The 27516-nt window shown below is 38.1% G+C and overlaps 1 protein-coding gene and 1 long non-coding RNA gene across 2 annotated transcripts; both read right to left on the bottom strand.

Moving 5' to 3' along the window:
• Positions 1-4839: 4839 nt before the first annotated feature.
• On the bottom strand, positions 4840-5579 carry LOC147509543 (uncharacterized). The gene is made up of 3 exons (XR_015216575.1): positions 5447-5579; positions 5059-5151; positions 4840-4932 (listed from the first exon to the last, which is right to left on the bottom strand). It is a non-coding gene; the product is annotated as an uncharacterized LOC147509543 (long non-coding RNA).
• Positions 5580-24348: 18769 nt separating this feature from the next.
• On the bottom strand, positions 24349-27191 carry LOC147509542 (uncharacterized). The gene has a single exon (XM_086601798.1). It carries the CDS (start codon positions 26315-26317, stop codon positions 24518-24520), a length of 1800 nt encoding a protein of 599 aa, XP_086457924.1. The 5' UTR covers positions 26318-27191; the 3' UTR covers positions 24349-24517.
• Between the last annotated feature and the right edge of the window lie 325 nt (positions 27192-27516).

Genomic DNA, 27516 nt, shown 5'->3' with positions numbered 1-27516 from the left:
GAGAAACGTCTCAATAGGAATGGCGATCCAAAAATAGCGTAGTCTATTCTCATTCCTGACTGGAAAACAACAACTTTCCCCATCATGGGAAGCCCAAAGGTTACAGCCACATCAGATGGACATAAAGACACAAACTAATTTCCTATCTTAAACTTATGTCTCTCCTTGCACCAACTGCTTAACAACTTTATAATGATGTGGCTTGGTTTATCTAACATTCTATTTTCTACCTTTCCATAGACAAAAACCATAAAAAGACTGCCAAAAGGAGTTTCTTTCATCTTGGTGATATGAATATCCCTAATTTTTCCCTACAAATCTTGCACAAGTTTTAGCATTAGCAATGCAGAAGAACGGAATACCTTGTTAGAACAAGTAGATTTTTTCATCCTATTGCAATACAAATTTACAATATTTAAATACGAATTCACATTTAGAATATGCTTAAATACGAATTTACATATGAAGCTATATATGTAATTTACTAATTCATACACATATATATATATATATATATGTAATTGTACTTTTATATATAAAAATGCAGATTTATATAATAAATTAAGCATTTTCACCTTAGATTTTGTATATTTACAAACAAAATTCAAAAATAAATATGATTTTCACCTTAGATTTCGTCTTTTTATCGGTTGTTGTTTTCTTCCTTTTTGTTTGTGATTGAACCACTCGCTTCATTCTCACAGGAGCATCTTCTTTTGAAACTTTTGATTTTTTTTGTTTTGTTAGATGTTTCTCTCCTCTTTTTGGGTTGTTTTGTCATCTTCTTCTATGTAAATTTAGTTTTGTAGGATATCTAGGATTTGCAAGAAGAGAGGATGTGGCGAGAAGAAAGAGAGAAAAGAGAAATTTGAGATTTAGGCTTTTATGTGTGGGGGTATTTTAGTCAGTTCGGGTGTTTTAGAAAAAGAAATCGTTTTTATAGGTTAGTACGTAATAAGGGGGGTTTTATGCAGGATGTGTATGAACCAAAGAGATTAAACCCAAAATCTGCTAATTAATTTGTTTCCTCTACCCTAGCATGATTTTCATTGGCCACACACCGTATGCAAAACACACCTAGATGAGTACAACTGCATTCATCCATTTCATCATTACAACCGAGTTTAGAGATGCCTTGGCAATTGTTAGTGAACAACATAACAACCCCACAGGTCTAAATCAGATAGCACCTCTTTATAATGTTGTTTTTCAAGTGCTCATTGCTTTTCTGTAAGCAACGAAATCTTCACTAATTCTAAACAGTATCCTTTGCCCCCCATTCCGATATGTTATATATCGACGTTGATATTATACCTAACACTAATCTTGTCATGAAAAGGTTCTTGGTTTAGAATGATCGTTTTGATGAGGATAATAATTGCAGAGCATCGAATTTATCCAATGGTTAAATCAGTTGCCCACACAATTCATGAGGTAGAACTCGGGGGCTACCTTGAGAATTCATGTCCTATTCTAAAATCTCCAGTTGTAAGAGACAAAGTTGATCCTTCTTTTTCACCCTTTATTAGTTTATACTAGTCACTTACACGTGGGCCACACTAGAGTTTTTTCTATTTTCTTTATTAATTTATACATTTAAAATTACTACTATACCTTTAGGTGTAAACTTGTCTGTCTCCTGACACAAGGACCCACCGAAGCCCACACATTTATAAAAAAAAAAAACTATTTTTAAAATAGCAAAATTACCCCTAAAAAAACAAAACAAAAAAAAACTCCAAAATAATAAAACTACCCCTGTGACGTACATGAATCTACTATTCTTCTCTCTCTCTCTCTCTCTCTCTCTCTCTCTCTCTCTCTCTCTCTCTCTCTCTCTATATATATATATATATATATATATATATATATATATATATATATATATATATATATATATATATATATAGTAAAGATGTTAAACTGACCTACTGGATGCTCTTTAGTAAACATTCTTATGGGTCAAGTACTTGAGAGGCGGTTTAGAAACTTCAACTCCCAATTAGAAAGAGCCTCTCCATCATCAGAACTCATGCTTCCTACAATTAGAGTTGATTTACTAGAGTTCATTAGAACCTTAGCATTAGAAATTGTCTCTCTCTCGTTGAGAAAGTCAGTGGATTAGAAAAACCTTTAACACTGGAAGAGTATACACTTAAGTCATGCAGGTAGACTTCAACTCATTACTTCAGTGTTATATATCCTCTATTCATTCTTATTGGGATAGAACCTTACTTCTCCCTAAGAGTGTTTTGTTGAAAGTTTCAAAGATATGCATTAATTTCTTATGGTGTGGTCCTACTATGTCTCCTAAGATGCACCAAACAAGTAGAGAAAACTTGATGTATAGTAAGCAAGAAGGAGGGCTAGGCATTATTGACCCCATAATTTGGAATCGAGGTGCTTTGAGTGGCCTGGTGTTCAAGATTGCAAGAAGGGAGCATAACTTGTGGAATTGTTGGATTTGGGAAGAGCATATCAAATCTAAGTTCTTATGGACTATGGACATCCCCAAGGATTGCTCCTGGTCTTGGAGATCTATTCTTAAAAACAGAAAATTTGCTTAAAAATTCACCAATTATATTCTTTTAGATGACAATCAAACTTACTTATGGCATGATATATGGTGTATGAATGCTCCATTATATTGTTGAAAAACACTGAAGCTATGGGCCTACTCTCCTTTCCTGAGAATGCCAAAGTTAGTGAACTCATTGAAAATGGGAGGTGGAATCAGGTGGTTCATTTCTTACCGACAGGTACTCTCAAGGATAATATTTTGAGCACTAACATTTTCACTCACCTACATCAAGATAAGATTGTTTGGACTCAGACTGGTTCAGGTGAATTTTCTATCAAGTCGATCAGTTTACCAGAGTCTCAGAAGATCAAGAACCCCAGTAAACTGGTATATACTAGTTTGGGGGAGATTGGTGACTCCTAAGTATTCATTTAGCTTGCCTACTCATGACAGATTGGTGTATAAGAAGGTGCTTAATTCCTCTTCTTGTTGTCTGTGTAACAATAATTGTGAGAATTCAAAGCACCTATTTTTCGACCGCAATTATTCTAAATATGTCTGGTCCCAGGTGAAGAAGGCATTAGGCCTTACTAAAACTGTCTATCAATCCAGTAGAGAATGGTGTAGTATTATAAACTTATGCAATTGTTTATCATCTCCTACTGTAGAGGTGTACAAAGTTTTCATTTGTGCAATTGTTAAGTATATTTGGAGGGAAAGAAACAATATGCAATTCAATGGGGTGTCTATAACAGCTACAGTCCTTAGTAAGCAGTTGATAGCTGAAATGAGTCATCACTACTTGGAGGTCAAAGTAGATGTTGTTGCATATTCTATATCCTTAAGAGCTCTGGCACATGGACTTGGCATCGATTTTAAATATAAGTGCATACTAGTTCTTCAATGCATATGGCTTCCTCCGGTTCATGGCAAAATAAAGTTAAATTGTGATGGCTCGTTGAGCAAGGATGGAGTAGGATATGGAGGTATGGGCTATGATGAATATGGAAATGTTCTGTTTGCATTTACATGTGGAGGATCAGTTAGGTCCATCCTCTACCAAAAGCTAAAGGCAATTGAACAAGGATTGGTAATATGTACTGGGATGAACTTCAGAGAAGTCATTGTAGCATCTGATTCATTGCATGTTATCCAAATTCTGTCAGAAGCTGAGAGTACACCATGGAGTTGTTGGGATATTCGTATGCATGCTTCAATGCTGGTGGAGGTAAAGTTCATCCATGTGTTTAGAGAGGTCAACAGAGCAGCAGACTACCTAGCGAAGTTATCTATTTCCTGTAATGAAAATGTATTCTCATGCTTTATACGTCCTCTTAGTAGTGACCTTGCTACTATTGTTGAGGAAGACTTTTATGTAACCTATTCTAGATTCTAATACAGGTAGAGGTCAGCCTAACCTCATCAATGTTTCAAAAAACAAACAAAAAAACATTCTTATGTGGATTCTATGCAAAGTAAACATGAATTGGTTATCCCATGCAAAGTGATCAATATCATAAGTTACTTTCACACATCAGTATCAACATCTATATATACATGTAACTTTAAAGTGAAAAAGATGCCATCACTCTTCTTTGACATGATTTTATCGACACAATGTATGTAAAGAGGAAATATTGGGACCGCGAGAGAAAGTTTGATGCAGCTGTAGTATCCTTTATAGTTTATACCATTAAACAATTTGTAAGTATTCCGATCACTGCAATAGGTTTAATATCATACTATTGTATGGAAAAGTTCAAAGGAACCATTGACAAGAATGGAATTAGTACATAAAATGAAATGACATCTCGTCACAATGCTTCATCATCCCCACCATATGAAGGTTTGATGTTTTCTCCAGTCACAATGATAACATTTCCAACTAATAGACCATGAAGTTCATGTGCCATCTGATTACAGTTGAGAACTTGTTATTCAAAAAATTGATGCAGAATCTATATTGGGAGGTGCAAATATATAAGACGAAATGCATCAAACATGTAATGTACTATAATAGAATCGACTCACATTATTAAAAATGTAGCATAGGCATTCTGGTATAAATCTAACATTAGTTGCTTCACCCCAAATAAGAAGATAAAACCCATATAGAGTATCTTCCTCTGCTGCACTTCTTGTTGCCCTTGTGGGAGCCTGATGATAGTACAGTAGATCACATTTATATTTCAAAATTAGAGCTATAGTATGTGGATGAGATCGAAACACATTTGTAGCAGTCGAAACATAAAAAGGCGTCGTTTTCTATGGTTTGGGGAGAGGGATAAACAAAAAGGAATGTGGAAAAGGATGTGTCACCTTAAAATGTGCTTTCGTCCCAAGAATTTGCACCATGTTTTGTAATTTTTGAATAATTTACTCATAATGATGTCAATAGCTCGATCATCAAGCTACAGAGGACAATATGTCAACATCTAAGATACTGGAAAGGTGACATGTCTTGTGAAGATTGTTAAGAAATAACCATTATAACAACACCGAGGCAATTAAGAGTTAGAATAACATAATATACATACCTTGTTCAGAGGCTCCGGCTTGGGCAACAACTTTATATGTTCCTCGGAAAGCAGTAAAATCACATTTTCCCGTTGATTCCTCACATTGTCTCTCTATAAACATCATTACGGACCAACAAAGAATTAGAAAACAAAAATGAAAAAAACAACTTCATAGTCTATTATAACAACAAAAATCAATTAAAGTCACATTTAATCACATTCCTCACATTGCTATCAACTATCAGGAAATCGGAAAAGATTCAGCAATAGAAAATGTTGATAATGATTTGCTATGAAGTAGCAATTTAGCAGTTCTGACTTTATCGTCCCAGAGAAATCAACAAAGACAATTACATTAATTAGCTCATATCCATAAACTTAAATTCCTTTTAAGTATTACTAGTACCTCCATTTCTTTGGAGACGACCCCACAAAGTTGGTTTTGCATCTTAAGGAACTGTGCTTCAATCTTGTCTGGTAAAGATAAAAGTGCAGACACAGTCTCTTGTAATTTGTACCGATGAAAATCCTTTCTCAATTCGAAATTCCAGTCCAAATTAAGTGATATGAACTAAAGGAAATACAAAAAAAAGGTGAAGTAAATACCATGTTACAGCAGCAGATCATCTACTTCACTCCCAAAGTGAATGTAATCAAGACATGCTCACGAGTTTGTCCATCCTTCGAGAATCCAGCTTCAAAACCACTAGTAGTTGAGTCAATGATCAAGACTGTGCAATCAGCTTGAGAGGTTCCAGTGATCATGCTCTGGATAAAGTCACAAATGTCCAGGAGCATCAATGACAGTGCAGTAGTACTTAGTTGTCTCGAACTTCCACAAGGCAATGTCAACGGTGATACCACGTTCACGCTCAACCTTAAGCTTGTCAAGAACTCATGCCTAAGCTTGTCAACATAGGAAACTTAACAATATAGAATTATGGGCAACAACTAAAAATAACCCACATAATTAGAATATGCAATTTTCATCCATTATCATACAATTGACTAAAAATAAGAGGCTTAAGTTAGACAAGCTAAGCTTGATTAGGCAGAAAATGATGGGACTATATCAAGAATCAAGGGCTACTTATTTGAGGAGATGATCTACCCGCCATAAAAACAATATAAGGATGGAGTAAAAGATGAGTTTCTCACCATAAATAGAAACAAGCAGAAATCATAGAAGTAAGAAAAAGAATTACTTACATCTATAATAGCACCAGCAGCTTCAGTTAACGTAGGTGAATCCAGCAAAACAAAACATCTGCCATCCTTCTCCCTTCTCCTTTATCTGGGCTTGGGACCAGCAATGCAAACTTATCATAAGTTTGCACAGGTGGAATTACAAAGGGGGTTAGTAGAACACAACTCAATTATTGCTTTCCTAATAAGAACCATATTACATAGTGATAAAAAAAATATACATCACAACCACGAAACCCAAAAGGAAGTAGAAAAAGCCGGTAGTTGACTTAGTACTTGGCACTGGTAAAAGCCAATAAAAACATTTAAGTACATGAGTAGTGCTTCAAGAAGGTGACCCAATGATTACAACATTAGCAGTTCTTTGGGCCAGATAACACTCCCTTGAGCGACCTTACCAAGATTTGATCTCTATTAGAATATGTCCTATATTTAAAGCCCCACGTTTCTATAAGTGTAGACATCCATATCTAGTAGTTTCTATTATCATGTTTTGGGTTACTTCACACCTAAGGTAGGTTAGTATAAATATGTAACTCTGGGTAGAGAACTTAATACTCTGAACTCTCTAACCCTAATCTCTCCAACCCAACTCTCTCAATCAATCAATCTCTATTCTTCTCCATTGTTCTTCTTCTTGGTTTCTCTCAATATATCAATGTCACAACTCTCTTAGCATCACCACTAACATAGAATTTAACATGGTATCGAGTGCATCAAGTTCATATCAAAGTTTAGTGGTATGCTAGGAGAGGAATCTCTCAAAATCAATTCTTTTTCAATTTTCAATCTTCAATTCAAGTTTCAATGGTTCTCACAAGAAAAAGTTTCAAGGTTCCGCAATCTCTCTGTCTCATTATTCTCCATGGTTTGAATATTCAATGTTTTGCAATCTCTCTGTCTCATTATTCTCCATGGTTCAAATCTTCAAGGTTCCGCAATCTCTTTGTCTCATTATTCTCCATGGTTCGAATATTCAAGGTTCTGCAATCTCTATGTTCAGTATTGGTCAAGGCGCGCACGTGCTCCAAATTACTTTCGTCAAGGGGCGCATATGCTTATAATTACCTTCGTCAAGGTGCAAACGCGCTCAAGATTGTCTTCTTCAAGGGGCGCCCACGCTCTAGAGTATATCGCAAAGATTCATCGTTCATGTTCACGGTACTATTCATCGTTCCTGTTAACGGCATTGTTCATCGTCCTATTCACAGTACTATTCATCATTACTATTCATCTTTTCATGTTCATCGTACTGTTCACCAGTACTATTCATCATATTGTTCACCAGTACTGTTCATTATATTGTTCATCGCACTGTTCACTGATACTGTTCATAACAGTTTCTCCTCGTCTCAACTAATATGATTTGGTAGAATTCCTGATTATTGGTTGATAAGTTCTTTCATGGTTTGACTCCCTTTAATGTCATGGTTCTAAGTTCTATGGTGTTTCACCGGCTTTATGTTTTAGCCTTCTTATTGAGGAGCTTATTATATGTTGCTGTCGTTGATAGTTCAACTTTTTAGGTTTTGATTCCTTTTATGCCAGTGGTGCCAAGTACTCAGTATTAATCTCTCAGGTTGCAGTCACATCATCACTGCCCTATTCAGTTTTCATCAATCTCTCAGGTTATAGTCACATTGTCACTACACTATTCAGATTCATCTCTTAGGTTGCAGTCATCAAACAGGTGTTCTATTTCCAGTTTGTGCCTATGATAACTTCAGTATTCAGGTTAGGTCATTGTCTACACCGACAGTTTCACTTTCCAGAACGTTTCGTCTCAACAGTTGTTTGAGTTCTTCAACTAAAGACAGTTCTATGCGAAAAGGGAGCTGTATTCTTATCTTTTCTTTCTGCGATTCAAGCTGTAATTTGCATAGTTTGTGGCATTACAGTTTGAGGGGGAGTATTAAAATATGTCCTATATGTTAAGTCCCACATTTCTATAAGTGTGGACATCCATATCTAGTAGTTTCTATTATCATGTTTTGGATTACTTCACACCCAAGGTAGGTTAGTATAAATATGTAACTCTGGGTAGAGAACTTAATACTCTGAACTCTCTAACCCTAATCTCTCCAACCCAACTCTCTCAATCAATCAATCTCTATTCTTCTCCATTGTTCTTCTTCTTGGTTTCTCTCAATATATCAATGTCACAGCTATATTAGCATCACCACTAATATGGAATTTAACAATCTCCAATCATCATGAGGTAGTGGTAGTACAACACCTCCACCTCCGTCATAAACCACGTTCACATGAACTTTGAAGTTCCCCTCTTCCAATCTCCTGTTACCAAACTCAGTATTAGGATCAATATCTTGCACGATACCTCTCACCACGACTCTAAGTGGCCAACCACCATGCAGATCACATTCTTTACCAATATATTCATTGACAACCTACAAAATTAAATTGTGTTATCAATCTTTCCTTATAAAAGTGGATCATATATGTTTTTCAACAAATAACTTGAATAATTACCAGGGAAGCATGACTAGAACGTGGCGATTCAACATCTACCATAGGCATTCTTCCTTGGCTCATAAACTCTCTCAACAAAGTTGTATTCTCCAACACTGCATTCTAAAGTACATCTACCCTCTTCTCAAGGTTCATGTTCATCTATTTCAAAGCCAAATTTTGTTTCCCCACAACTTTCATCTTCTTCACCGATGTTTTGCATACCCCTAGCTTCGCCCAAGCCTCAAAAACGATTTAATAGAAGAACCTATACTTAATGGACAATCGATTTAATACCCTTAAAATCATGTTAAACAACAATTAATTACAATAGCTATGATTAAATATGAGACCTTTGTGGGGGCATCATTCACCGACGTCTCTCATGACTCTGGGTGCAAAGCAGTGTAACCATTAAGCTTTTCCTAGTAAATCGGATAAACAAAAATATCTCAAATTACTATCTTAAAAATGATTAACTATCTCAAGTCTTATTAAGTCAGTACACTAACAGCTAACTCCGGTCCTGGTGTTCCCCATCCTTTCTTTTATGATTGTGGATATATTGGTCCAATCTAGTGATAGATGACACAGGGATCCCTTTCTTCTTCGCCATTTCAACTTTAGTTACCAGTTGCAGATTTCCTCCCAAGAGACAAAGAGTTTTTTTGTTGCTTACGATTTCCTGTGTTCCTCAAACTAGAAGCCTACACATGTTAAAGTTAGTAATAGTACACTTTAATTTATATCAAAACACATACACCTAATCACCATGAAATAAAACAAAAAAACCCATTAACCTTGAATTTCCCTGTATTGCAATTATCCACAAATTATCGTCAATCTTGCAGAAGAATTCCTTGTTTGGGATGTTCCCTCACAAAGGAATGAGGTTGATCTTTGACGTATTTTTTGAACAACTCATGCTTGTACTCCTTCCACGCTTTCTGGAATTTGCTTATTGTTCAATCCGTGTCAATAGTATTGATGTTTTCAAACACATACATTCTTCCTAAAACTTTAATAGCATTGGGTATGATGCTCTCATGTGAACAAACTGTTTTCCAGTTATCATAGCGAATTGGGATGTCATGGCTAGCAATGTGACCCAGCTTGGTGATGAAATGGTCAACCTCTTCTTTGGGCTCGATCATCCGGTTGATCCCACTCATTAAGTATAATGATTCCCTTCTCATAGCCTTTGAGCAGCTCCTCCAAAACACCTATCGAAGGACCTCTTGTTTCCTTAGAAGAGGAAGTTGATGCACCAAAAATGTGTGTCTCACTTGCATATATCAACCAAATTTGTTAGTAAGATCAAAACAATGGTACGAAAAACTGAAAAGTAAAAGTCATCTCCATTACCTAAGTCATCACCAAGGTTGTCACTTAGTGAATGTAAGCTGTTATGTGTTTGTCCCTCGTCCATGTGCAAAAACCTGTAATACAATACTACAAGTATGCATGTCTATGGTGCAAAGATCAAGATTAGTTAATTTTTAATTTAAATTTTTACTTAACTAAGCAAGAGAAAGCATTCGATAAACGACCTATTATACAAACATGCAAAATATAACTTGAAAAGAAAAAAAATCAAGTTACAGACATACCCTATTCAAACAAAAGTTGCACATCATCAAAGAACTACCAAAATTTTAATACCACGAAACACACACTACTAAGTCAACACAAAATATAAGTGGACTATGTTCTAGATCTCTTTTTCTTTTTTCTGCTACTCTCAACAACTTCAAACATGTCGTCTGGGTCGTTGAATATCAGCTCATACACCATAGAAATGTCGAGGTTGTTAGGCCCTATATCTGAATCACTCACCACTCTTTCATCTGAGAAACATGGTCCACCTTCATCAAAATACACTTTTCTTGGAACCTCCAACACTACATGTCATTCACGATTCTTTGGATCTTGGGAATAGAAAACCTGAATAGCCTTCTCTGCAAGAATAAACGGTTCATCACATATATGGTCTGAACTGAGTTGATTAGATAAGTTGACCAACCTCAACTTTGCTTCCTCATCTACTTTCACATCAAGTTGTGTGCACTTTTTTTTTTTTTAGAAATGATGCTGGGATTTTGTAAATCCCCATCTTTATTATAACCTCTCATAAATTTCCGTTACATCTTCCTCTACTATAGAACTTAATATATTACATAAAGAGGGTGTAAATACAAGAGGTTGCAAAGGTTCTCCTAATGAAAGTTTTGACAGATGATCTGTTGCTCGGTTTTCCTCTCTGTAAACATGAATTAAATTCACTTCATGAAGCCCAATCACACTTGAACAAAATAGTCTTGTAGCCTTCACGATAATTTAGTTGAACAATGTATGTTAGAACACCATAGTACGTAATCTGCATCTCCATCAATTGTAGGGCAACTTGTGGTAACACCGCTGTTTTGGTTCCTTTTATTTTTCTGATAGTCTTTGGTGATGAAGAGAAGCCCATTGACACAATATTTATGGCACTTTGTAGCAAAGCGTGTAGGTCCCCTAACTAAATCCTTGAAGTGATCATCAGTGAATTCGAGGAACTCTTGCTATTTTGTCAACCATGTGATGAAATCATCAGAACACAATGCCACCCTAGTGTGCCCAGTCTTCCTCTTGCACTTGTTCTATTGTCCTCAATGAAGCTAGTGTACTTCCTAAACGATTTTTGGAGTAATAAAGTCAATTAGGAATATGTATATAATTTAGATAGTGTTAAGTTTCTAACAACTTTAATACGACGTGATATACTTATGTGTGCCATCTGTCGTAACTAGGATGACTTGTTAGTACCCATTGTCGTGCTTGTTCATACTCCACACCTTCCAATAACTACTTTGCACTTGGGCCAAGTGGCCCACCCTTATTGGCATACCAGTGGGGTTGTCATCTACACTATCCAAAAAATATGGTAAAACTTCAGGTTTATTTTTAGCCATCCTATCAATTTTATCTAAAAGACCACCTCCTCCTTTATATCCAGCAAAATACATTAGTGTCTCCTCCTTCAAGTAACGCTCTGCAATACACCCTTCCGAGCGCACTTTGTTGGTAACATAATCCTTGAAATATTTCATGTACCTTAAAAAAGTATTTCAGAAGCAATAGAATCTTAAAAATGATAAAGAAATAAATAAAAGAAGTAACAGAAATCAGGCTACGTACCTTTCAAAACAATGCATCCACCTAAAGAAAACAGGCCCACAAAGGCGAACCTCATGAGCTAAGTGAATAAGAAGATGCATCATATAGTAACAAACAATGATGGTGGGCAGATTCTCTCCAGCACGCACAATGCCTTGACCATACCCTTTTTTAGTACATCAAGTGTTTCAATCTCTACTTTCTTCGAACACAAAGCACTAAATAAAGTGTAAATGGTTGTAATAATTGTTCAAGCTTCTTTTATGTTGACATCTCTATAAGCATGTTGTATTAATACCGGCAACAAATGTTGCATTAGAATATGATAGTCATGTGACTTCATTTGTCTCAATTTATTGAATCCCCTTTGACAACATATATTAGACCAGTTACCGCTAAACCCAAAAAGCACACTACGATTGCGCAAGGTTTGGATGAACAACTTCTTCTCTTCTTTTCGAAGCCAAAAGATACCTTAAGGCATAACCTATTTCCCGCCAAACTTAGTCACCCAATATTTCTTCTTTATCTTCATGCACTTTAAATCTTTGAGTGCATTGACATCATTTTTAGTTTTCCGTTCGTATTCAGCATCAAAGCAAGAAGAATTTCACATACATTTTTTTCAATATGCATGACATCAAGGTTATGACGGATGAGAATGTGTTTCTAATACTTGAACTAAAGAAGATAGATCGCTTCAAAAACCACAAATTTCCTTTATTCCCTTCCTTATTCTTGCCGAGTTTCCCAAATTGATGATTTTTCAAACTCTTAGTCATTCTCTTAACTTCAACTCCTGTCAACCTTATTGGTTGCTCACCTTGTTCCTTTGTCTTATCATAGGTGTTTTCTCTTGTATAATTTCTAGCCTCAGATCTCAATGGAAGCCACCGTCTACTTCTCATATACACATGCTTCATTCCATGGTGAAGTCTTATAGAAGCAATTTTCGGACCACAAGGAGGGCAAGCAAATTTTCCCTTAGTTCTACAGCCGGAGATATTCCCATAAGCTGGAAAATCATGGATTGTCCACAATAAAATGGCACGCCTATGGAACTCTTCACCTTTGAATGCATCTTTAACCATCACCCCATCACGCCATAATTCTTGGAGTTCTTTAACCAACAGCTGCAAATAAATGTCAATATCATTACCCGATTGCTTTGGACCCTCCATGAGAGTTGAAAGCATGGTGAATTAAGACTTCATGCATAACCAAGGCGGGAGGTTATAGTTTACAAGCATTACAGGCCATGAACTATGTTGCACTCCAAAGTTGACATAAGGAGTAAAACCATTAGTGGCTAGTCCCAAGCAAACATTCTGTGACTCTACAGAGAAGTCTGGATATTTTAAATTGACTTGCTTCCACACTGTCGAGTCAACAGGATGCCTCATCGTTCCAGGCTTTGATTCTCCAATAGAATGCCACCGCATCTCCTTTGCCACCTAAGGCACACTATATAATCACTTCAACCTTTTCGTAAGTGGAAAGTATCGCAAGACCTTAGTAGGCACCCTGGTTCATTTCCTCAAATCCTCAATGGTTGGAGCTTTGTATCTAGAAACACCACAATTAGAACAACTAACCTTAAATTCATTATTTTCCCAATACAAGATGTCGTCATTTCTACATGTATCAATCTTCTTGCATTTCAGTTTCAAGTCTTTAATCATCTTATCTGCCTTGTAGTTATTCTCTGGTATCTTCTTACCAGCAGGCAACACAATGCGGAGTAGTTGAAGCAATACGGTAAAACTCTTATCACTCTATCCATTTGTCTATTTCAGGTTAAGGAGTTTCACGACAAATCTAAGAACACTGAAGTCACATCCAGGATATAATGCAGTCATTGCTTCACTCAAGTTAACATTAAAAGCAACAACGTCTACGACTTCTTCCCCCTCTGTACAACCTCCTAAGATCATCTCCAAGAAAAGTGTCCAAGTTCTCAAGACTAAACTCTTGAGCAATGGTGTGGAAAGTGAAGTAATAGTCTTAGTGGTGGTAGTTGGGAGCTTGAAGTTCATCCTAAATCTTAAGATGGGAGGAATGGTGATGAATGAAACAAAAACTTGTTAAATTTTCTTATTCATTTTTTTCCTAGATCTAAAAGAGTATTGAAAGACTAGATGTTAAGAGAGGTGATAAGAGCCCAAAACTGTAGTTTTAACCCCTTAACAATCGTACTTTTAGACCAATTATGTGAATAATAAGTAAGAGTTAATACTGATTACGTGTTTTATGCATTTCAGGCTTCAAAGTCCATTATATGCAGAAATGTGCCACTTTAGCGAGATAAAGGAGCAAAGGTCGGTTGCTAAGGAGTTCTGTGATTAAAGGCCAATTTTCAAGAAGACAAAGCCTCTGTAAAGTCCGGTCAAAAGATGAAAAGTCAAAGTCCACGCGGCGTAAAAGCGAACAAGTGCAAAAGTCAATAGAACTTTCAAGACCATATCTTTGGACTCAGACCTCGGAATTGGGCCTACCTTACGTCAAAACGACCGGCTCGGAAAGAGCTTTCCAATGGTCCAAGCCTTGGCCCAATCAAAGGAGCAAAAGTGGACAAAAAGTTTGTCGGAGTCAACTGCAGCTGAAGAGGCCTTTTTGGACTGAAAGTATTGGGTTTTGGGCCTGATTCTCTGGCCCAAAACGTGGCTCCAAGCCCATGCACGATTTTTGGATCTGAACATATAAAAACAAAAGCTTAGCTCTTTGTTAATGGTAGATAGTTAGGTTAGAAAATAAGTTAGGTTAGGAAGCTAATGTTAATGGAGTTTAAGGTTAGAAAAAAATAGATCTAGATCTAGTTTTGAGTTTTGAGTTTTATCCCATTAATTAATTAGTTTTCATACATTGTTTTAATATAGATTATTGAATCATTGTTACTTTTCATTAGATTAATAAAGTTAGTTGTTTTTGATAATCTAGCTTCATTTTCCATTAAACATCTATTGCAATTCATTGATTTAGTATTTGTCACTATTAGTTTAAATCAATTCTTACATGAGTAGTTTCCTTTTAAATTCGAACAAGCAAAGTTCAACCCTTTATACCATGTCTTGTTTGATTTGCTTGGGAAATGATAGTATAATGATATTAGAAAATTCACATCACACATTACTCTCACATTGTTCTTTGTGTCGAGTAGTTGAATTCTAATTTACGTCTTGAGGGTTTAAGAGTGGAACGAATCCTGACTCTCTTATATTACTTCGTTATTGAGAGTAAGAATATTGATTATTTGTGTTTACGCATAGATAGTTAGAATACGTAAAATCACTTTTATCAAGAGGAAAAACATTGAAAACAATGAAGTTGTGTAGGATTAAAACATGAAAGAAAATGAGAGGAAAGGAGATAACTTTATCACCAAGTTACACTTATTTGATGTCTTCAAATGAGTGTAACTAGTGTTCTTGAGATTAAATGACAAGGAAGTTTAGAACCAAGTTGATTGGTATGACAAGATAATAATTAAACAACAAGTATTTGAAACCAATGAAGAACATGAAAACAATAAACAAAATAGATTGAAATAAAAAAAAAAAAAACAATACAAGAAAATAAATTGCAATAATGTAAATCTACCTAAGAAAGCATGATAAAATTGATCTCAATTTTTGGGTTGTCAAACCAAAAATTGGATAATGATTTCTCTTCCTACTTTTTGCTTTTATACTCCTACTTTTACAATAACTGATTTGCCCTCTCCCTCTACAATTGAGACACCTCACACAATTGCTTTTTCTTTTTTTTTTTCCTTTATGCTTTTGTTTTTCCTTTTTCTTCTTGAGCAAGCTAGGTTTTGAGCAAGGCTACTTTTGAGTCAAGACCATCCATCTCCAGTCTTCTGAGTTAAGGATATACTTTTCAGTCTTCTGGGTGTCTTTGACCTTTGACCTTTGACTTTGACTTTGATTTTTTCTAGCACTTTTTCATACATGCTCGAGTGTTCATAAGAAGCGTTAATAGAGCTCCTTTTGGCACTAAAATGCATCTTTTATGATAAATGGTCTGAAATGGCCTGTAACCTGCAAAAGGTAGTAAAAACTATGACTTGTTTGTTTATTATACGTAAGAAAGGTTGTAATACAGTAATGTAAAGGTAATAAAATGCACATTTGGGAGCTGATCATAAAGTAGCATTCATGTCAACCACATGCATGTTCTCTTGAAATCCCCGCCCTCTTTCATTGTGTTGTTCTACCACTTCTTTCTCACTGTGTAAGAACCGCATTTTATATGTCTTGTCAAACCCATAGCTAAAATAGTGTAAGGTAACATTATCGTGACTCATTGCCACGCCTTGGTTTCGATACTTTCAACAAGAACATGGTATGCCATTCTTGTTAACGTGGTGTTCCAAGGCAAAGGTTACAAACTCTGTAACACCTCTTATAAAACGCAGATGTCAAAAATCGTCTAGATCAATCCAACTCTTATCTATCAAGCACGTTGACTCCATGATGTACTTCTAAGAGATAAGAAAGAACGAACGAAACTCAGAACAAGAAAAATAGCTAAATAGTTATGTAGAGGCATACACTAACTAGGCTAAGGAGTTGCAATGCTAACTCTAGGCATACACTGACTTCAAGCTACCTCTACACATACACTAACCTAATATTCAGTACCAAAGTTAGATGAAACTAGAGTTGAACACATATATTCATGCATCTTATATAATCAGCAATACATACACAAACATATTGGTGTTGTAATAAGAAAGACATCAATCCTACCATGCTAGCAGGACATTTCTATTTGAAAAATCAGCTCATTTTTCAAAGAGTAAAAAAGGTAGAATAGTTGAACTTAGTTAACTAGATTGCTCTCAAACTACCTGTGAGGGACTAATATACACAACCAATGTATATTATACACGTGTCCAGCACAACTCACCACATAACTATATCAAGACCTGCCAGGTTGCTCATATCAAGACCCGCCAAGTCATTCACATCAAGACCTCTGCCAGGTCGCGCATGCCACGACCTGCTGCTAGGTCGCTCATATCAGGTCGCTTAGCCAGGTCTCGTAACGCTTAGAGATGGAAATGCAAACGTTACAACAGTTCTGTAACAGCAGCCATGCACTTTAGTGCATCCACATTTAAGCTCATTCAAGATCCACATTGACCAAAGGTCACGGGCTATAAATGACGAGGTAACTACCAAAGTGAGAGGAGAATTCTATGCATCTTCTCCACTCTCCATCTTCTCCACGTGAGATGCTCCATCTCCAAAAATCTATCTTCACGAACTACGAATGACTTGATTCCAGTTCTCCAGAGAAGTAGAAAACTAGATACGTAGGCAGTTCGATCATTCGAACTCAGTCACAACATCATTCTCCCTAAATTTCCTACACACGTAAGGTTCGCCCAATTAGAACCTTGACATTGGCGCCGTCTGTCAGGTCGAATATCTTGGAAATTCATTGACTTTACTCAATCAATCTTTCTAAATATTTTAATTTCTAAGCCCACGAAGCATGTAATCGAAGCGGAAATCTACCACAGTTTATAAGGGTGCAGCGTCCATCGTCAATCGGAGCAGCAATTCGATTGAAATAATCTGTCAAACTGAGGAATGGCAACCAGTTCGCTGATAACCAATCAGGTCTTATGCAACAGAAAGAGAACTTGACTATTTCATATACATTAGATCATGTTTGATGACCTCATCAATTCACAGCTACTAATGACATGTTTGTTATAGATAGATCTTCTGCAGGTCGGCTGTACTATGAACGCACAGGGGCTTGCATTAGTTGTGCAGGTCTCTTACGCTAAGAACTGCAGGCTATCTATAGCCACATCCATGGATGCTCAATTCAACTCAGTTTTGACTTAAGTTCAGTGCTCTATCAATCTCCAAACCGAGGGCTATCAACAGCCACACCCATAGACGTTTAATTCAACTCAGTTTTGATTCAAACTTAATCCTCTATACAAATCAGTACTACTAATTACTTTTCGTACAGCACCCTCCTTGGCAGCTCGCCTGTACTTAAGACTGATGAAGCAGATCGATATACATAAATGAACTGATGAATCAGGTGCTACATCTAGAAATTTTCAGATGAGTTGGCTGGAATCTCTATAACCTCTCCCGCCAAAAAGAGCAACCTCTACTAGGTCGATTACACTCCAAACTGGGGGCTAGCCACAACCATCTCCGGACTGGGGCTTATTATTTCCATCTAAGCATGTTCAATTCGGTTATTATTCGAGCTTAATGCTCTATACATTTCCATAATTACCACCATTAGTTTGTATTAACCCTTTGGTGCTAGCTCGCATTTTTTACAGGTCAACCAAGCTCTAAAACTGAGACTAGCTACAATCACGCCAATCCAAGGCTAACTATCAATCATAGTAACGCTTGCTACAATCAAGCTTGCTCACAAGGCTAGTTATCAACCAGTCAGCTTGATGCCCTACTAAGGACCAAGTTCGATTCAACTATAGTCACGCCAATTCAAGGCAAGCTATATATCAACTATGATCTCCAAATCAAAATGCTCACTTGAGCTCCAAGGCTACATAGCTCAAACACTTCTCACAAGTTGAGGACCTACACTTCTAGGATCAACTTAGTGCAGAGTGCTCGACATGTAACTTGCTCTCTAAGAGCAAAACTCTCACTCGAGCTCAAAGGCTACATAGCTCAAACACTTCTCACAAGTTGAGGACCTACACTTCTAGGATTAACTCAGTGCAGAACGCTTACTTAAGCAAGAAGGGTCCCTCGACCTATGCTCATTGGAGCAGAACACTCACTTAAGCACGAAGGGTCCTTCGACCTATGCTCACTAGAGCAGAACGCTTACATAAGCGATAAAAGGTTCTTTACCTACGCTCACTCGAGCAGAATGCTTCAATAAGCGCTAAAAGGTCTCTTGACCTACTGGAGCAGAATGCTTATATAAGCGATAAAAGATCCCTTGACCTATGGTCACTGGAGCAGGACGCTTACATAAGCGCTAAATGGTCCCTTAACATATGCTCACTCAAGCAAAACACTCACTTGAGCACTACGGGTCCCTAGACCTACGCTCACTAGAGTAGCATACTCACATGAGCTCCAACACGCCCTAGAGCAGAACGTTCACTTGAGCTCAAATGCTCTCTAGAGCTACAATTTTCTCACTAATTGAGGACTTACACTTCTAATATCAATTCAGTACTTGTGAAAGTAATAGTACTTGCATCTTCAATCATTACGTAACCCATATGCTTCCCAAGTGTAGAGTTAATCTCTCATCAGATTGTCCTACAAAATTGGAACGACCTAATGATAGGGGCCTATATAAGGGACTAATATACACAACCAATGTATATTATACACGTGTCCAGCACAACTCACCACATAACTATATCAAGACCTTCCAGGTCGCTCATATCAAGACCCGCCAGGTCATTCACGTCAAGACCTCTGCCGGTCGCAAGATGTCACGACACGCTGCCCGGTTTGTTTCGGCCAGTCTCGTAACGCCAAAGATGGAAATGCAAAAGCGTTACAGCCAGCTTCAGAATAACAGCCCATGCACTTTAGTGCATCCACATTTAAGCTCATTCAAAAGCCACATTGACCAAAAGTCACGGGCTATAAATGACGAGGGAACTACCAAAGTGAGTGAGCTAGGAGAATTCTATACTTCTTCTCCACTCTCCATCTTCTCCACATGAGATGCTCTATCTCCAAAAATCTATCTTCACGAACTATGACTGACTTGATTCCAGTTCTCCAGAGAATTGGATATGTAGGCAGTTTGATCATTCGAACTCAGTCACAACATCATTCTCCCCAACTTTCCTACACATGTAAGGTTCACCCAATTAGAACCTTTACACTACCTTAGAATTTTTTTCACAAAACCAAGCACAGTGTGGCAATTTTATTTTGATACATCGTCCTCATTTGACTAACACATTTGATTAAAGCATTACTCAAATAATAGTAAGATGAGTTGTTTTAAACCAAATCAAAGTCAGTAGCCTTTGATTTGAAGGTATGATACTAGTCTGATACATTTGAAGGTATGATACTAATCTCCATACACCTCTTCTGTTCGAATACTTTTTCGGCATTGAAGGTATATGATACTAGTATGCTACAATTACTTCTACAATTGTAAAGCTATATAAACACGACATTTCTAATTCAACAAAATGCATTACCACTAGTATAAAACCCGCTTAACTATCATGTTTCATCAAACAATGTTGAAAATAAAAACATTTTACTCACATTAGGAACTGAAAAATAGAATATGGGGAAAAATAAAAATGCATTCTTACAGTTGCTTATATATCAAATGGAGCTTTCAGAATTTGTATAAAAGACAAAAATAAAGATAGCCAGTGCATATATAGAATACCGAACTTTCACCGACACTAAAGTACTTGAAATTCAGAAAGGTTACATATAAGTTATAACTAGAGAGATCTGGTGTACATGAGAATGCTCAAGAATGGGAACATACTATTGTCAACACTTCTGTTAATGCTTCCTCTTATCATCTTTCCTTGCATATTAACATGAATAAAAAGGAAGCTCATGCACCCAAACCTTTTCGTTTTTTTTTATATGTAGTTAAAGGATGACTCTTGTAAGCCCTGTATTGATAATGCTTGGAACTCTGTTGTGCAAAACTTACCTAATTGTAATGTGTTTTCTAAGATACAAGCCACTAAAGAGAGTCTTACTGGGTGGAACAAGCATGTTTTGGGAATATCCTTCATAATATAAAGATAACCCAAAAAAAAGCTTGCTCAAGTGCTAATGAAACCATATAGTGCCATTAATCATAATAAGACCAGATAGCTCAAATCCACCCTTCTTGATTGGTACACTAAGAAGGAGAATTTCTGGAAACAGAAATCTACCAACCAATGGATTAAAGAAAGGGGGAGGAATACTAAGTTTTTCCATCTTTCTACCATCTATAGAAGAAGGAAGAATAAGATTGATAAAATAAAATATGAGGATGGGAATTGGAAGGAGGTAAAGGATGAAGTGGGGAAAGCTATCAACAGCTACTTCACTGATATCTTTTCCTTTGATAACCCATAGCCAAATCCCAATTTTATTAATCTTTTTCAGCCTTGTATCACTGAGAGAGAAAATGAGATGCTTACTGCTATACCTAGTCATGAAGACATCTGGCAAGTGGTAAGGAAGATGGGGAAGTTGAAGGCTCCTGGGCCTGATGGCTTCCAGGGTGTGTTCTACCAGGAGTGTTGGAATATCATTGGACCTAGTATATCTGCCTTTGTGAGAGATTTCTTTATCAAGGGGGTTTGAATCCTACCTTTAATGAGACCCACATTGCCTTGATACCTAAGATACCCAACCCTGATCATATGTCCAAGTTTAGACCTATTAGCTTCTGCAATTTTAGCTATAAGATAATAGCTAAAATGCTGGCTAATAGGCTTAAATGCCATATTAATAAAATTGTCTCCCCTTCCAAGGGGGCTTTCATTAAAGGCAGAAGTATAGGAGATAACATTGGGCTGGCTTGTGAAGTGTTCTATAATATGAAACATATGAAAACCAAGATTGTTGGTTGGATGGCTCTCAAGATGGACATGGCTAAGGCATATGATAGAGTTGAATGGTCTTTCCTTGATGGCATCTTTGAGAATCTTGGGTTCAGTAAGAAGTGGAGAGACTTGATTCTTCAATGTCTTTCTACTGTTACTTTCCAAGTTCTCCTGAATGGTTCTCCCTTAAAAAAAAATTCAAATCTGATAGGGGTCTTAGGCAAGGGGATCCCCTTTCACCTTACCTGTTCATTTTGGTAACTGAGGCCCTTTCTAGAATGATTGCCAAAGCAGAAAATAATGGAGAGGTTCATGGAATCAAGATCGAAGGGGCCCCTATCACACACTTGCTTTATGCTGATGACCTTATCCTTTTTACCAAAGCTAACATTGAGGATAGTGCTCATTTGAAAGCTATCATGAATGAGTATTGTGAGGCTTCTGGGGAAAAGATTAATTATGATAAGTCTAGCATTTTCTTTAGTATGAATGTAAAGTTTAGAAATCAAATAAATCATAAGAAATTCTGGGGTATGAAGCTTTTTGCACCCAAGGATAAGTACCTTGGGGTTCCTATTATGCTTTCCCAGAAAAAAAAAACTGAAGATTTTGAGTATCTTATGGATAGAGTCAACAATAAAATTAAATGGTGGAAAGTTAAGGTGCTCTCTCAGGCTGGGAGAGCAACTCTAATTCAATCAGTTGCTCAAACAACACCTTTGTATGCCATGGCTACTTATCTGCTGTCTGTGTCAACTTGTGATAAAATTGACAAAGCTTGTAGAGATTTTTTTTTGAAATGGTTCTTATACAACAAACAGTGTCCGCACCATTGGGTGGGAACACATATACAAACCCAAAAGCTCTGGTGGGCTGGGGTTTAGAAAGGGCTAGGGACATGAACATAGCTATACTCTCCAAATTACCATGGAAAGCTGCTACAGATCTTGAATCTCTGTGGACTAAAACCTTTGCTAGCATTTATGGTAAAAAGTGATTGGAGATGTTGCTAAACCTCCACTGACTATCTCTTATTTCTAGAAAGAAATTCACAAAACCTTTTCTAAGTTAAGTAGTGGACTCATTTGGAGGCTAGGCAGTAGTTCCACCACATCTATCCTTAATGACCCTTGGCTTTGCAAGGATGGTCTACCCATAACTTTAAAAGAAATGGGAATTGATGACCCTTTACTTGAAGATATGAAGGTGAAAGATCTGTTCTTAGCCAATGGCAATGGATGGGATACTGGGAGGCTTGATAGCCTTTTTCACCCCTTCATTAGCCAAAGAATTCAAGAGGTGGTTGTTAGGCCACAAGGAGCCCAGAGAGATAATATGAAGTATGGAACAAAAAAAGGGGATCTAACTGTCAGGTTTGTTTACATTCATCTTAACAAAGCTAGCCACAAGGAGCCCAGGCTTAATAAAAACGAATAATTTTTGAATGAAGTGGTATGGAACAAAAATAAGGTTTGGCTTAATAAAATGATATTTGTATTATTTTTTCATGAATAAAATTGTAAAATAAAAAAAAAAACGTTATATACTTATATATCAAAATTTTAAATGTTTACATTTTAAAGAAATATATTCATATTATACTTAAAACAAATTGTATTTTTACCGTAGCTTTTATTGGACCAATATTTAAAAATCATTGTTGAAAATTTCAATCTTATATTGACGATTCGAACTTTTGCCGTCCACGAATTTACTAGCTATGGGCTGGACAATCATCCAGCTATAACCAGCACACTGTGGCTCACATTTGGAAAGCCTAACTCCCTGCTAGTACAAAATTGTTCCTTTGGAAACTATATATGAAAGTACTACCTCTGGGAATTCTCCTGAGCCAAAGGAAGATGGTGGGAGACTTCTCTTGCCCTTTCTGTGAAAGGACCCTAGAGTCAGACCAGCATCTCTTCTTTGAATGCAACTAGACTAGAGCAGCTTGGTATGATTCTGAGATAAGTGTGAGAATCCAAAGCTTTCAAGGGGATGGCCTAAGGGATTGGGTGCAGCAGATTATGGAATGGTGCTCTAGTAATGAAGAACCTACAAGAAGAGCAGGGACATACAACTGCCTCCTCCTGTATGGAATATGGGAGGCCAGAAATGGGACCAAATTTGAACACGAAACTACTCCTCACAGGGGAAGCTTGCTCAGAAAGTGTAGTATGGCCACAGACAAATGCATTCTTGCCTTCAATGAACCTGCTCAACAGACTACTCCTCTTAACCCTTTGAATAATAATACTTTAGATTATTTGTTCCCTATTACACCACCCAATTGCATTCTAATAAGGTTCGATGCTTCATTTCACAGGGACACAGGGTGGGCAGGAGCTGGATGTCTGGCATAGGATGATGAAGGTCAGCTGGTGGGAGCAGCAGTCGGAAGGTTCAAGGCACAAGGACCTGAGGAGGCTGAGATGGTGACAGCTGAGGTGGCAGTGTTGATGGCTTGTAGAATAAGGAAGGTCAAATATCTGTTTGAAGGGGACTATGCAAGTGTTATTAATGCCTTTAGTGCTGTGGGAAGTTCCTGGGCATTAGAAGTCTTGTACAAGTATGTAGTGAATCAGCTTAAGTGTTTTGAATTTAGTAAGTTTCAATCCGGTAGACTTTACAATGGGGATGCGCATCAGCTGGGTGGGTGGGCATACCACCAGTTGGATATGCAGCATCTTCCGAGGTGTATGTTGGATGGAGACTCTGTTCCTATTTATTTATAAGTTAATATATTGCAATGCTTATCCGGAAAAAAAAAAAAAAAAAAAAAAAAAAAAAAAAAAAAAAAAAAAAAAAAACAAAACAAACAAAAAACTATTGGTTAGGATCTGTTTTGGCACTGCCAGTTTACTCTTGTTATAGTTTGTAACAATGACCATGAATCCATGACAGCACTACCATTATGAATCATTTTTAGTAATTCAAATGCAAATTTCAGTCGCTTGTGTTGCATAAAGCCAAAAATGTTATCCTTAATCCTCTCTTTTATCTCTCATTAATATAACAAATAAATAAATAAACAAAAATTACACGATTACAGTGGTTCCTCTCTGGCCAGAGAAGATGAAATCAGTAGTATGGAATAAGTGGAGGTGGTGGAGATGCATATCTTACCCCTACCACTGGCGGTAGGGGTGTGGTGTTGTCAAACGAAGGCGGTGTTGGCGTTGTTGGGGGACCTTGGCCATCACTTGGAGGAGGAGGATGTGATACTACAGGGCACCCGGTCCCTGATGGTGGACTACGACCAGGGTTAGGATTCTCTGTCCCTCGGGGTGGGGATGGTGAATGATGGTCTGAGGGTGGGGAAATATTTCCTGGTGTTGAAGGTGGTGGTGGAGCCTCTTCTCCATGTGCTGGGGGTGGTGGTGGAGCCTCTTTTCCATGCTGTGGAGGTGGTGGTGTAAAATCTTCTCCATGTGCTGGGGGTGATGGTGAAACCTCTTGTCCATGTGCTGGAGGTGGCGGTGAAACCTCTTGTCTATGTGCTGGAGGTGGTGGAACTTCTTCTCCATGTGCTGGAGGGGGCATGTTCATGTGGTGATGTCCATCGGTTGGAGGAGGTGGAGAAGGTGTATGATGCTGATAGTTTATAATTGGAGGTGGTGTACTAGTACCCTTCCATGGTGATGGGGCTGGCAAATTGGTAGGAGGATTAGCTGATGGTGGTGGAGTTCTGTGATGATAATGTGTTGGTGGAAGAGGTGAACTCCCAGTAGGAGGAGGTGCTGAACCAGGCTTTCCTGGCGCATGGTTGTGGACTGGAGGGGACGTTGGTGACAGATTCTTACTAGGTGGAGGCGGTGACACTGACGCCCAAATCGTTGGAGGTGGTGACGCCGGTGTCCAAGTCGTTGGAGGCGGTGGCAGTGCAAATGGAGGGGAGTGATCAGAAGGTGAATGCGGAGGTGGTGGAGTTTGGTGGGAGTGGTGTTCACCAGGTGGTGAAGGTGGGGATCTTTTCTCATGAGAAGGTGGTTGACGAAACGATGGAGAATGATTTTTTTGTAGTGGTGGAGGTGGGTATGCTGCTCTAGAAGACGATGGGGGAGGTGGTGGAGTGTGATTCCTGGTGGACGGAGATGGAGGTGACGGACTTGGTTCAAGAAGGGGTGTAGGGGAACGGGATCTTCTAGGTGGTGGCGGTGGTCTAGCGGGTGCTCTACGCCCTCCCCCTCTTGGAACTGGAAAGGGTGAACCCCAATGCCCAACCCCTCCCCCACTGCTCATGTTGTTTCCATCACATTTGAACTTGCTGCAATCAATTGGTTTTGCAGCAGCTGAAGAACATTCCCTCAAAGACCGCTGCATTGGCTCTCTGGGAATACAGTTCTTACGACCATCAGTAACCAATCTTCCAGTCGACGAGGCACAGTTGCCATCAGAAGTGAAGTAGTTGTAGGAATAAGTGAAGTTATCCAAGTTGGGCAGAGTAGTACTACTGCAAAGGGCAGGGGGAAGAGCACCAGTAAGACTGTTTTGGGCAATGTCAAGCTGTTCCAGGCTCTTCATTTGAGTGACTCTTGGTGGGAGAGGACCTTGAAGGTGATTGAAGCTTACATCGAAGACGGTTAGTTGCTTTAAGAGTCCAATCTCGGAGGGTATACACCCAGTGAGGTTGTCATTCAAGAGAATGATCTCGTTGAGAGTATTGGCCATTCTGCCAATGCTGGAGGGGATGCAACCACCCAGATTGTTGTTGGCAAGAACAACAACAGACACAGGTGAGTTGCCAAGATTTTTAGGAATGCCTACGCGAAATCGGTTGTCATTGAGGAAGATGGCATCAAGCGGCTTGTCGAAGAGCTGAGGCGGAATAGGACCTTCAAACTCATTGAAACGCAGATCCAAGTACTTGAGAGCAGGCATAGACAGCACAGCTTTGGGGAAGGGACCAGCAAAGCGGTTGTTACTAAGGTCCAGTTCATGAAGCAGTTTGAGGCGCTGGAAGGTTTCAGGGACAACGCCACAAAAACGGTTAGAATTGAGGTGAAAAAGTGCTAGATCCTCAAGGTACCCAAGCTCTTGAGGGAGGTAGCCAGCGATGTCTGCGTGGTTGAGATCGATTCCAGCCACCACCACCACATTACTACCCGGCAATGGAGCGCAGTACACACCACCGTAGGAACAAACATTGGGGCCATTCCAGTTAGCAGTGAAGTTGAAAGGGTCGGAAAAAATAGCAGATTTCCATGACTGAAGAGCAATGTAGGCTTGTCGGAGCCTCGGGTTCTCAAACGTTAAGTCCCCCTCCTGGCGCTGCTTCTGTCGACGACAAGATCTGAATAAGAACAGCAAAGATGGTGAAGAGGAGGAGTTTGTAAGATGAGAAAGTAGGAGGGAGCTGAAGGGGGTGCATCATTGCTGGAGAGGAGAAATGTGGGAGGAAACAAACTCCAATGAAAGGAGATAATAGTGTCCTAGTAAGTAGTGACTAGTGAGCGAGGTAAAGAACTGCAGCTGTAGATGCTGCATGCCTTAATCTGATCTGCTCACTGCAACAATCACATGGCTTTGATACTATAAGGGCCAACCCATTTACCCCTTTATTTACTTTTAATGTTATAATACTATAACAGTTGGATTCTGAAAGTTGTTGGTTGAGCAAGTCTAATATGTTGATTACGAATCCCCTTCCCCCTACCCACGTCTCTATGTTTCCATTGTATGTGCCCCTCTCTTTCCCATGAGGCGATGAATGATGAATCAATATAAATGTTGTCTATAATAGTTTTTCACTTTTTCTAACAAATTGAAGAGCTGCGATTATGATTTCCATGAATAATATATTTAATCATAATAAATTTCATTTATGCCTCCCACAGTCCCACAAGACCACAGTCCCATGCAATTATAATATCTTCAAGTACAACAATTGTCCTATTCATCTCCCCAGCTACAAAACATTATTGAACTGTCAAAGTTATACCAACTTGACTGACAATGGTTATTTCTATCTTAAAAATACACAGATCACAGATGTGCCAATGAAGAGAGAGAGAGAGAGAGTTTCTTTTTACCCCCGGGCCCCTAAATGTCAAATTTTCTCTTGATGTCTTCAATTAGTG

This window comes from Coptis chinensis, chromosome 3 (assembly GCF_015680905.1).
Source record: "Coptis chinensis isolate HL-2020 chromosome 3, ASM1568090v1, whole genome shotgun sequence".
Taxonomy (NCBI): domain Eukaryota; kingdom Viridiplantae; phylum Streptophyta; class Magnoliopsida; order Ranunculales; family Ranunculaceae; genus Coptis; species Coptis chinensis.
Note: the sequence above shows the minus strand (reverse complement) of the source record. Positions and strands in the feature narration are given on the sequence as shown.

Coding starts and splice junctions, on each gene's coding strand:
- LOC147509542 (XM_086601798.1), bottom strand. CDS start 26,317: ATGCCTGCTCTCAAGTACTTGGATCTGCGTTTCAATGAGTTTGAAGGT.